Source organism: Arvicola amphibius, chromosome 2, assembly GCF_903992535.2.
Source record: "Arvicola amphibius chromosome 2, mArvAmp1.2, whole genome shotgun sequence".
Classification (NCBI taxonomy): Eukaryota; Metazoa; Chordata; class Mammalia; order Rodentia; family Cricetidae; genus Arvicola; species Arvicola amphibius.
The window spans coordinates 76,959,871-76,972,003 of NC_052048.2; the positions used below are offsets into that span (position 1 = coordinate 76,959,871).

General features: G+C 41.8%; 1 protein-coding gene across 1 annotated transcript in view; it reads right to left on the minus strand.

Annotated features, from left to right (window-relative positions):
• Window positions 1-12,133, minus strand: part of Eif2ak3 (eukaryotic translation initiation factor 2 alpha kinase 3) — a 67,734-nt gene that overhangs the window by 29,813 nt on the left and 25,788 nt on the right. The window contains exons 3-5 of the mRNA XM_038320550.1: window positions 5,933-6,127; window positions 3,551-3,684; window positions 659-893 (exon numbers count right to left, since the gene is read on the minus strand). Of these exons, the coding sequence (XP_038176478.1) occupies window positions 659-893; window positions 3,551-3,684; window positions 5,933-6,127 (564 nt within the window). The remainder of the gene's footprint in view (window positions 1-658; window positions 894-3,550; window positions 3,685-5,932; window positions 6,128-12,133) is intronic.

Consider the following 12,133-nt stretch of genomic DNA (forward strand, 5'->3'; position numbering starts at 1 on the left):
TGTGAGTACGCACACGCATGTGGAAGCCAGATGTTGATGCTGGCTGTCTTCTTCAGCCACTTTTATTTATTTATTCTTATTTGATGAATATGGGTGTTGTGCATGCACGGATGTTTGTGCACCACATGCACGCCTGGGATCTGTGGTTGGATTTGGGTCAGAAGTGTTGGATCTACTGCAAATGGAGTTATAGGCAGTTGTGAGTAGCCACTTGGGTGTGTTAGAAATCTCACGTGTGTCCTCTGCAAGAGCAGCAACTGCTCTTATCCATTGAGCCCTCTACTTCTCAGCTCCCCCATGTTATTTGATACAGGGTCTCTCACCAACTCCAGGAACTAACTGATTAGGCTAGGATGGCCAGCCAGCGAGCTCCAGCGAGCTCCATCCATCTGCCCCTTTCTGCCTTCCCAGAACTGGTTGTTGACGTGGATCTGCAGGCCTGAATTTCATGATGGTGCTAGGGATGTGAACACGGGTTCTCATGCTTGTATAGCAAGTAATTACTCACTGAACCACCTCACCAGCTCCACAAAATGTCTCTTAAAGTCAGTTTTAAAGCAGAGAAGAGTTGAGGATACAAAGTTACCTCCCTTAGCAAAGTGTTTGATCAAGCAGGGACTGGGGGGGGTCACAGTCACCGAGTCCGGGGTCTCAATACCTGATATTCCCATTCTAGGTGGCCTCCCTTCTTATTAAACGCAATGACCTTCCAATCAGCAACGGAGACCTTTATCACCGTGTCCAGCATGGAACCTTCCTGTTCTTCCACATCTGAAATAATTTTAGAGTCTTCTTTGTTTCCACCGGGTTTAAAGGTGCTCTCAATAAATCCGGCTCTAGTTTCCATGTCTGGAATATACCGAAGTTCAAAGTGGCCAACACTGAAATTCCACCTTAAATTTACAAAGGTGTGTTTTAGAATCTTATTTTTAAACAAAGGGACCAAATAATACGCACTGTTTTTAGACTGAAGAAGAAAACAGAACAATTTTGTGATGAGAGAAAAAGTCATCATAACTTTCTGGAAAGGCACGCAATGCTGATTTCCACCACAAGAGGGCGTGAAAGAACCATGGCTGATCCTTTGTAAACAACCATTCTGAGGTTGTGGACTGGAACCACCTAAGGCCAGATGTTCTCGCAAAAATTAACACATCTCATAGAGCACAACAAAATCAGCTTAAAATTAAGTGACATGCAGCCTGCCTTAATTTCTTAATTACCTGAGCACATTACATTCAAGTGCAATAAAACCAACAAACCAACATAAAAGGCAAGGTACATGCATCAATTTTAGATTCTAATGGAAAGATAACCTTGCAGAACAACTTCAACTTTTTCAGTCACCTAAACTCTACTGTCAGATCTCTATCAACCAAGATATGGTGGGTCATTCGCTCTGTCCTAGGTGTCCGTATTCTTACCCATAAAGCAGCAATGTTTCCTCTACAGTTATGAAACAGGAAAGCTACCTAACTATTGACTTAACTATCATGTCACTTAGAAAGAAAATGGTCTACATAGAATTCTGAAATTTAGTAATGCACACACACACACATGTATCCATATATGTATAAATACACATACATATATGTTCATGTTTAAGGAACATGGAGCTTAGAAGACACACACTCTTAAGGAATCCAGAGCTTAGAACCCCACACTCTTCCAGCTTTGGTAACTCACAAATCGGCTAAGCTGCACTTCCGCTCCTGGTGGCCGAGCTCCCACTGAGCTCTCAGACTTAACAGTCTCAGCAGGATAAAGAGCAGCACGTGAATGCAAAGCTCTAGTCACAGGCCATAAAAACAGAAAGAAGAAATGCATTCTTAAATCAGGCTTGAAAAAACAAATTTCAGGAGAGACACCTGAATTCTATTTCATCAGATGACAAAATCTGCAAGTCTGGTTCAGCCTCACAAGATCAATATGGGATCTAAAATGATTGTTTTTTTTTTTTTTTTTTTTTTTTTTTTTACTACACAGACAGAGCTTAGTGTATCAGGTTGAAAAAGTCTGGGCATGACAAAGGATCAGCACAGCTAACATTTGAATCACATATTTAAGTGGAGAAACTACATAAGGGGTTCATTATTTGGAGAAACAAAAAGTATTACATCAAATGAACGGTTAGTAGTTTTAAAGAAAGCAGAGTAAATGATTCTTCTAAAACTAGGAGCCGGGACTGCAGTTCAGCGATGGAACATCGCCTCGCATGTGCAGAGAGCTGGGTTTGCTTCTCAGCATTACAAAATGAAGAGAAGTAAAGCAAAATAGGGCTAACGACCCACTAGACACTCACATGGCACACAGTAACTTTGTCTTAAGAGCTTCCTGCCATGAAATTTCTCTCAGTCATTTTACTATGACAAGTGTCACTGACTTAAGACCAAGCCAAAATACATTCACTCCATGGCACTCCAGGGTACCACACCTTGAAGCACACAATGTGAAGCTGCTTGCTATCATAAGTCAACATAAGCAATAAAACTAGCTTGCCTCCATCTTAGGCTCACAAGCCATCTTATAGTAAAAACAAACTAGCTTCATTCCTGTTTATGATTAAATCTGTTTCTCAAGGACTGGGCTGTCCCCTACCTGTAACCTCAACTATAAATGGTTCTGTAGTGCCTTGCAACCATGTCTTGTTTCTAAAGTTTTTATAACCATCTTGCAACCCTACCTTTGTTTCAAAGTTGTTATGACTACCTTGTCATGATGACCTGTTTTTATGGCTACCTTGTTATTACCACTTTGCAATCATGTCTTTGTTTCAGGAGGTCATTATGACTAACTTGTTATGTTTATGTTCTGCTCCAGTAACCCTACCTATTTTGCACACCAAATCCCCCATTTGGAAACCCCCTTACTCCTGAGCTATAAAAATCTTGTCTTTCTTAAGTCCAAAGCAGACTTCTTGAACCCCACCTTAGGGGGAGACAGTCTGCATATACAAATAAAACGCTTGGCTGGGCAGTGGTGGCGCATGCCTTTAATCCCAGCACTCGGGAGGCAGAGGCAGGCGGATCTCTGAGTTCGAGGCCAGCCTGGTCTACAAGAGCTAGTTCCAGGAGAGGCTCTAGAAAACTACAGGGAAACCCTGTCTCGAAAAACCAAAAAAAAAAAAAAGAAAAAAATAAACCAAACAAAAAAACCACCACAAAAAAAAAAAAAAACAAAAAAAAAAACAAAAAAAAAATAAAACAAAAACGCTTGCTTTATTTATCTGCTTGCTTTAATTAATTGTGCTACGATGATTTGGGTTGGGTCTCTCTCCCCACATCTTTGGGATTAACACAGGAAGGCATTTATTTCTCTTAAAAAGTACATTGTCCTTTTAGGTTAACAAATAGTTCACAGAAACTCTACAAAGGAAAGTCTGTGAGAAATCTTGACTTTAAAGAAGTCTTCTTTCCAGACATCCCCCAGGGTCTCCCTGCATAGCTAGAACTCAGAGATCTACCTGCCTATTTTGGGATTAAAGGTGTGTGCTACCATGCCCAGCTACCAAACTTCTAAATAATGCCATTACTGATATTCTGATACCCACTTCTCACTGCCACTGCGTGGCCCAACAGCTCGCACGGTCTTCTGCGTGCGTTGCAGAAGTAAGATGTCTTCCTCTTCTTCCATTTCATCGCTATCCCATCGGCGACACCCCAAGGCAGAACAGATATACCTCAGCTGAAAAGACAGATATAAAACGAATCAAGGAAGCAACATACATGCACACCTCTATATAGCCCTGGCTGGCCTAGAACTTGCTCATGTAGATAAAGCTGGTTTTGAACTCACAGAGATCTACCTGCCCCTGCCTCATAGATACTGGGATTAAGGTGTGTGTCCCTATGCCCAGAACAAGACCTCTTTCTGGTTTTTTTGTTTGTTTGTTTGTTTTGAGACAGGGTTTCTCTGTGTACTAGCCCTGGCTATCCCAGAACCTGCTTTGTAGGCTGACCTTAAACTCAGAGATTGCCTGCCTCTGCCTCCCTAACGCTAGGACTAAAGGCAAGCACCACCATGTTTATAATTTTTAAAAAGTAATTTAAAAGTGCATAAGAAGTACCTAAGTAATGAGCATCAGTTAGATTATTAAATTCTGAAACAAGTTTTTTAGAACCATAAAAGTTCCAACAGCATTTATTTCAGGGAGTGATTTTAGGATTTATATAATTGGAGCCCTATTTTGGGGGAATTCCATGAATAACAAATAGTATTTTTGCAAAAATGTCATTACGAAAATTTCAGATGAGCTGAAAAAAAAAAAGTCAATCTCAATACTTCCATCTAGCATTATGTATACAGTTTTGAAAAATCAGAACCTTTTCTAATACCTTTAGGTTTAAGGAAAAAAGAGGATCCTTAGTTTGACCCAAACTAAAATCCACACAAAAGGTTGAAGACATGCTGGAATCCCAGACTTTTGTAGCAGTACATGCAGCCAGAGGACCAGGTGATTGCGTCCAATCCTGCTGTTTCACAGGAGAAACTGGCATAAAAGAAGACTGAAACTAGAGCTACAGTGGCCAGCCTGGAGAGCATGGCCTCCTCAGCCCCCACGCAGAAGCTTGTCCAAGAGATGTGTGACGGGCCCAGCACCTGGATGAGGAACTGCTGAGCTGTGGGGACCTAAAAAGTCACATGCTCATCTTTCCTTTTCCGAGTGTAAATCTCCACAGAAAATGTTTATATACCCAGGGCTTAAGGTGGGTTGTAAAAATGACGTTTTAAATTAATTACTTCTAATGACGGATTTACCTTACATACCCGATCTCAGAGGCAGGCTGATTCTGAATTTATGTTAGAGCTTTTGCTGGAGAGAATCTAGGTCACTAATGACTCTGCCATCAGTCTGATCTAAGGCAACTCTGACCTTGGAGCTTCCAAATCTGCTAAAGTCTCAATTCCTTATCTGTTCTGTGGGTACCAGCTTTCTCCTCAGGTAATTTTATAGGGACTGAACCAGATAAACAAGCAGCAACTACTCTTATCATCAGGATTATTATTAATCTTTTAAGGGTTCTTCACCTGTAAAGATGTGAATATAATGCATGATCCTTAGGAATATTACAAATATTTAAAAAATAACACACTATAAAATGTCTAGTACAGCAAACCATATTTCTTAATTCTCCTCTCCTCCTGTTACCCTGGCTCTGATGCTTACTCCTGTATTTCTGGTTATGAGCCTTTAACAGCTGGGCCGTCTCTCCAGTCCTCTGATGTCTTAGTAACACAAATTCTATCCTCTGTGGGAAGATTTTTCTGCCCTGTCTGCCCTTTCCCAAATAACCACACGGAGACTTATTATTAATTAGAAAAGCTTGGCCAATAGCTTAGGCTTGTTCCTAACTAGCTCTTACAACTTAAATTAACCCATTTTTATTAATTTACGTGCTGCCATGTGGCTCATGATCTCATCTATCTGTTTAGCTCATGCTACTTCCTCTGTGTCTGGCTGGCAACTCTGCCTTCTCCTTCCCAGCATTTTCTCTAACCTGAAAATCTGACCTAGTTATCTGCTGTTTAGATTTTTGTTGTCTTGTTTGTCTGAGACAGGGTTTCTCTCTGTAACAGCTCTAGCTGTCCTGGAACTACCTCTGTAGACCAGGCTGGCCTCGAACTCACAGAGATCTGCCTGCCTCTGCCTCCCAAGTGCAAATTCTGGAATTAAAGGCGTGTTTCACCACTGCCTGGCTTAGCTTTTTATTAAACTAATCACAGTGACATATCTTCACACATTGTAAAGGAATATTCCACAACAATCTTCAGGGGAAAATGACATTAAAGCTCAACTGCCAACTGGAAATCTTGGCGAGTTCGAGGCCAGCCTGGTGTACACAGCAAGCTCCAGGCCAGTTAGCTACACATGAAACTCTGACTAAAAACCCTGTTTCTTCCAACACCCCCCCCCACATACACTGTCACTCACCTTTCCACTATATGCACTGAGTCCATACGTAGTAAGAGATTTTCCTCCAACCAAAACGACATCGTCTCCAAACTTATACGACGACTCCAGAAGGGACTCCACAGTGAAAGGGACGGTCTCCATGCTCTCTCGGTCACGGTCCCACTGGAAGAGGTCTCCGTCCAGGGAAGGGATTATCATCTTATTCCCAAACACCTAAAAGAAAAGCTGACTCTTAAAAGCCTCGAATCTGAAGAGTAGTAACTAAGGTCTAGGGTTCTGAGCAACACATAAAACACAATCTATCAACCAGAAGTAATGGGAAAGAACCGCCCATCACTTCACGGGCTGATAGTCCCCTGGCCTGACAGTCCAGTAAGGTTTTGTTCTCAGACTCTGCTACAGGTCAAGAGAGTTTCATACTGATGGGTAAGTTGCCAAAAGAGAGCCTGGGGATCCAGTGAAGTCAAAAAAAGGTTTTTTGTTTTATATGCATTAATGTGGAACGGTATGATTTTCTAGTAGAACATGCATTATTTTTAAACCTATGTTCTTACAGTCCAATCAAGGGAACATAGGGTGAGGGATGCTAATCAACCAGGGTCCGTTCTCTTCATTTACTTTCTCAACTCTGCTGAGTTGGACGGCTGATAACTAGGCCTCCTAAGTGTTTATAGTGCCACCCTTCCTTCTTTAAACAAAATTTATTATTTTGTTTGTTTTTTGAGACAGGGTTTATCCTTGTAGCCCTGGCTGTCCTGGAACTCTCTTTGCAGACAGTGCTGGCCTAGTACTCTTGAGATCCACCTGCCTCTGTCTCCTCAAAGTATTGGGATTAAAGGTATTGGCCACCACACCCAGATAAACAAAATCTTGATGAACGACCCAGGAAAGGCACGCAGACAAACAAAAATCACTGCCATATGGAGTTTGAATTCTGGTGTCTAGGGACAAAAATGTCATAAGTAAATGATATATAGTATATTGGTAACAGAGATTATTATGGGGAATGTAGATAAAGGGGCAGAGGAAAATGTGGGTTGAGTGAGAAGGAAATGTCAATAAAGAACTCACAGCAGATCCTGCTGGGAACGTTAATAACAGCAGGGCAAAGCTCTCAACATGAGATAGTGGATCATGTTGACATCTGGTGAACAAGCTTGCAAAGGTCTCTGGGTAGAAATGACCTGTTCACTAGTGAGGCACCAGGAAGAAAGTGCACAGGATGGGGACAACAGTGGAGGCACAGCTAGCAGGCATAAGACAAAGACTACTTAGCACTGAAGGAAGTGAGGAAGTTGGCAGAAGAGTGGAAACAGGGAGGTTTCAGTTGTGGCTTCGCTGGGCAGTGTGAGCAGAAGAAAGGAAATCGGGGCATGATCCAAGGTCTCTGGCCGTGAATGTCTTAGGAATTTTAGTACAGATTTTCATGGCATTCACCTGCTGGCATTAAAAATAAAATGTCACCAACTCCAATTAATGACACAATTCTTATCTTGATCAGTCAGCCTTCAAACTTTGGGAAGAGAGAATATGAAAGAGTTACAGACAGCAAACAAACCCTTCAAACAAACCAGCCTCCCTGCTTTAACACAGAATTCTCCTGGATGCCCTTGTTTCTGAAGCAGGCTCACTTTCACTAGTTCTAGGTTGGCATTAACTCACTCTCTATGCTTCTCGAATCTCTGCCTTAAACTTTGGGGGTCTGGAAGGCAGGTGGAGACACTGTCCTAATTCACTGCTTTCACACTGTAGTTCAGAGCCTTACTACGTCTGACCTGAGCTATTATAATACCCTTTCCTTCAGTCTAAGCTTGGTGTATCTTTTAGATTAATCACTCTGGCCCCATTAAACTTGTTATGACAATATTGAAAAATCTTCAATGGCTCTTTATTATCTTCTTACTAAAGACCCCAAATCCCAAGGGCCTGAAGCACTGTAGAGGACATTCAAAGTCCTGTGTGACTTTATATTTGTAGAATGTCTGACTTAACGTTGTCATTAGAACAAGTTTTTGCTGTGATAAAGATGCGATGCAATACAGTATGTAGATGCTATGCCATCTGAAGATACAAATTAAACAAAGCAAGTATTTACTGCTGTTTACCTTCCATCGTATGTTAGAAATTTGACATTCTACACAGCAGAATGGCAGATTCAAATTACAGTAAATTCAAATGGGTTGGGGGACCACTGGCACCAAAGGAAGAATCGCTGGGTCTGCCACCAGCAGTGAGCATCTCCTTTGGCACGTTTCTCCCACTAGCAACTCTTTTCCCTACAGCAGCAGCTGGCTCCTAGGGAATGAGCGCACAGGCTCCTAACCGCAAAAGGCAGCTGTCAAACTAATGCGAACTGAAATTCAAGAACAACCCATGCATCTCCAAAGCAACAGAAAATTAATCTCCAGTTAAAACAAATGTTTTAAACAACCAAGATGGTTTGAGATGATTGACCACAGTGAGAAAATGGCTTTATTTTAGGAGTTAAACTCTCAACAGTGGTAACTCAGCAAACACAAAACATAAGACAGAGGAATTGGGATTCAGTATTGAATCATTCTGTCACACTTCTGGATTATGATTTTAGAAGTTTATTTTTCAGTAGCTGCTCTTCGCTGATTGGCTGCCTATGAGTCATACTTGAGGCTGGTGACCTTTGCACCAATCTCTTCAAAGCCTTTCAGGCTGTGGATATGAAAGCAGATGGTGCTTTTCCTGGAGAGCCCGAGCAGATCTATATGCATGCAGTTCAGGTAGAGATGACATCACCCCTCACAATAGCATTACCTCATCCTCTAAGCAAAGGAATGAGTCACTCTGATAGTCAGCTCTGAACCTCTTGATAGAAAAAAATGTAGGTTGCGGTGCCAGCTGATGCACAAGCACATTCCACCCATATGTCACCGTGAGTAGCTATCTGTTCCGATCCGCCGCTCTGCAGATCAAGCTAATCATGAAACCTGCGTTTCCCTTTGGTCATTTAAAAATGTATAACTTCTTGCTGTTTTGTATTTATTTCCTCTATTTGTTTTCCCTTGTTCATAATTTTAAAACAAAAGGTCTGTCACATTGGCTAGCAAGCTCAGAAAAGATCTAGAGCCTTTTTCTATGCAATTATCAAGAATTAACAGCTGAGCAAAGTAATCTGACTTCTGTTACTGAACATAAAGCTAAGCGTACACAGATACAAGTGTAACCAGAACTGCTGTCTAAAAGACTACGGTGGACATAAGAACTCTGATTGTCCCTGGGAAAAGGAACCTCGATTGAAGAAGAGAAAAAAAAAAAAAAAAACAAAAAAACATTAAGATGAACATCAGGAAAAAAATCCAGCTGCCTGGGACTGTTTCTTACTTAGTTCTTCCTTGCTTTCTATGTGGCCAAGTATTCAATGCGAACTTATTGTGAAATATTTCAAACATGAAATGCATCAAGGCCAATACAGCAACCCGCATGCATTGGTTTCCAGTAATTACTGGTACTTTGCTAGGAGGTTCATAAAAGCATCAGGATTCACATTTCCCAGACTGTCCCAAAGATAAACTTTACCATGAGGAATCCCACATTTCTACATCCTACCTGATCCCCCACACTCCAGTAAGAGCCTCTTTCATTCCTCTTTTTCTGAAAATTTTTTTTGTTGTTGTTATTTATTATGTATACAATATTCTGTCTGCGTGTATTGAAAATTTTTTTAAAAAAATTATTTTCCATTTTACTCTACATATATGGGCATTTTACCTGAGCATATGTCTGTGTACCACATGTGTGCTTGGTGGCTGATGACGTAGAAGAGGGCATCGGAACCCCTGGCCCTGGAGTGACAGACAGTTGTGTGGCACTAGGTGAGTGCTGGGGACTGAACCTGGGCCCTCTGCAAGAGCAGCTCCCGAGCCCTCTCTAGTCCCAACGCTCTTTTATCAAGAAAGCATTCCAGGTACTTTAGAAGGTCCCACAGTCAGAACTTCCCACCTTCTTTAGCTTCTCCTTTTAACCTATGCACTTCCTGGAACATGTATTTCATAACTGGTGTTATTTCCTATAGTGTTAGGAGTCTGTGAACTGCACAAGCTGAGTCTTGCCCAATCAGTTTCATTAAGAAAAGTCTTATTGTAACCCAGTTATACATTCTTTCATTTGCATATCATCCGTGGTCACTCCTGAGCTCCACCTGCATTCACTACACTTACACTAATCACCCTAACAGCAACAGAGGCCATGTGTTCCCCTGTGCCTGAGGTATTTACCATCTGGACTTTCATATAAAAAGCGCGGTGACTCCTGGGTTATGCCACGCTATAGGGTGAACAGCATTTGACTGCTCCACTTTTAGTAAAGTTGTTACCAACCAGTGAGTTCTAGGGAGTCAGCTAACTTTCCCCACTTAAAAACGTCCCAGCAGTTTTTCATTCTAGTACTGGTTGATGATTCTATTATTCATCTAAACAAAATAAAATAGTGATTTCTAATTCTATCGCTTATTCTGTACTTATCAACTATTTTTTTTTTTCTATAATGAATTTCCACTCATCCTGTTTTGGAAGCCAGATGTGTATACACAGCTAATTGTCAGTAAGTGACTGAGACATTGACCATCACCAAATCTCCAAAGTAGTATCCAGTAGTAATTGATGCACAGCGTGACTAAAAATTGAAAATGGCTCCTGGACTTACTGGTGCCAGTCTGCTCTGTAACCCAGAAGGAAATACACTGACTGGGGCAGTTACAGAAGTCAGGTTCCAGATGCAGGTTGGGAGAGAAAGAATGAAGAAGGAAAAGGTGAAGAGGAAGTGGGGTAAGGATAGAAACTATCACATGCTGTTTCAACAAGGAGGATCCAACAGGGAGAGCAATGGAAACAGCTGGAAAAGACCATTACCTTGGAGCACCCACCACAGGGAAACACACTCCTGCCCCATCACAACAGAGGCATCTATAGCACTCTACAGTAACAACAAAGACCGAGAACTCATTAATACTGGAAGGGGCAGACTGGTGGATGGCACTCATCCAAAGCACTAAGTTGGACACTCTGCTTACCCACAACTGCTTTACTGGCCACACCGCTTGCTTCATCTGAAGCCAGGGCTCACGACAGAATTTCTGCACCTCGCCCAGTCTCACTCCTCAAGTCCCGCACATCACGACACACTCGCTGGGGGACCACGGATAAAAACTGACACTTCGATGCTTTACATTCCTTACGCTGACTTATTTCAGGTGAGTTCTTTAATTACTCCACAACTCCTTCATTTATCTAAAAATCAATGTTTAGTAGGGGCAGGGCACATGTGCCACCATGAATGAGGTCAGAAGACAACCTGCAGGAACCAGGTCTCTTCTTCCACTATGTGGACTCCAGGAATCAAGCTCAGGGTGTCAGGCTTGGTGTCAGGTCTCTTTACCAGCTGAGCCATCCTGCCAGCCCTTCCATAACTATTTTAGAAAGATAGACCTCTTCTGGTCCCTAAATTACTGATGAATGTTTTACTTTGGCTACCCAATAAACAGGCTTGCTCACGTCTCCCCTTCAAGCTTTCCCAAATCCTCTACAATCAAACTGCAAAGGATTTTTGACACTGTTTTTGCTGTGAGAATTCTAGAGACTCATGAATCAGGAGCTGTCTATAAGAAATGCATTTGGCAATGATTCGCCAGCTATTTCTAGTTGTGGAATTTTATATTTATATTTAAAATATTTAAAGTAGGGGATGAGAATGTAGTTCAATCGGTAGAATGCTTGCCTAGTATGGGTTCTGTCCCCAGGACTGCAGAAAACTGGGTAATCCCACCACTCAGGAAGTAGAGGCAGCAGGATCAGGTGTTCAAGGCGCTCCTCATCAGCACACTGAGTCCAAGGCTAGCCTGGGATAGATGAGACCAGTTCAAAAAAATATATAAAAATAAAGTTTAAAAAAATATGTATTAGCACCAAGTAGCAGTAGAGAAATTGGAAGGAATGCAGAAAAATCTGTAAAACCATAAAACCAGCCTATCTCTGAAATATTGTTATCTCTGCTTATCTCCATCTCAATTTTAAGAAACTGGATTCTAAAAGTCTGGTCTTCAGTTGCTGGTGTTCTTGTTCTCCTCAACGCAACCAATACTCTTGGTTCCCAGGACACTAACACTGCTCTGTGTGCAGCTCCGAGCTCACCCCTGGGAGTACAATACCTGTACAGTCAAACGCTTCCTTAGCATCTTGTAAGGAGATGGGT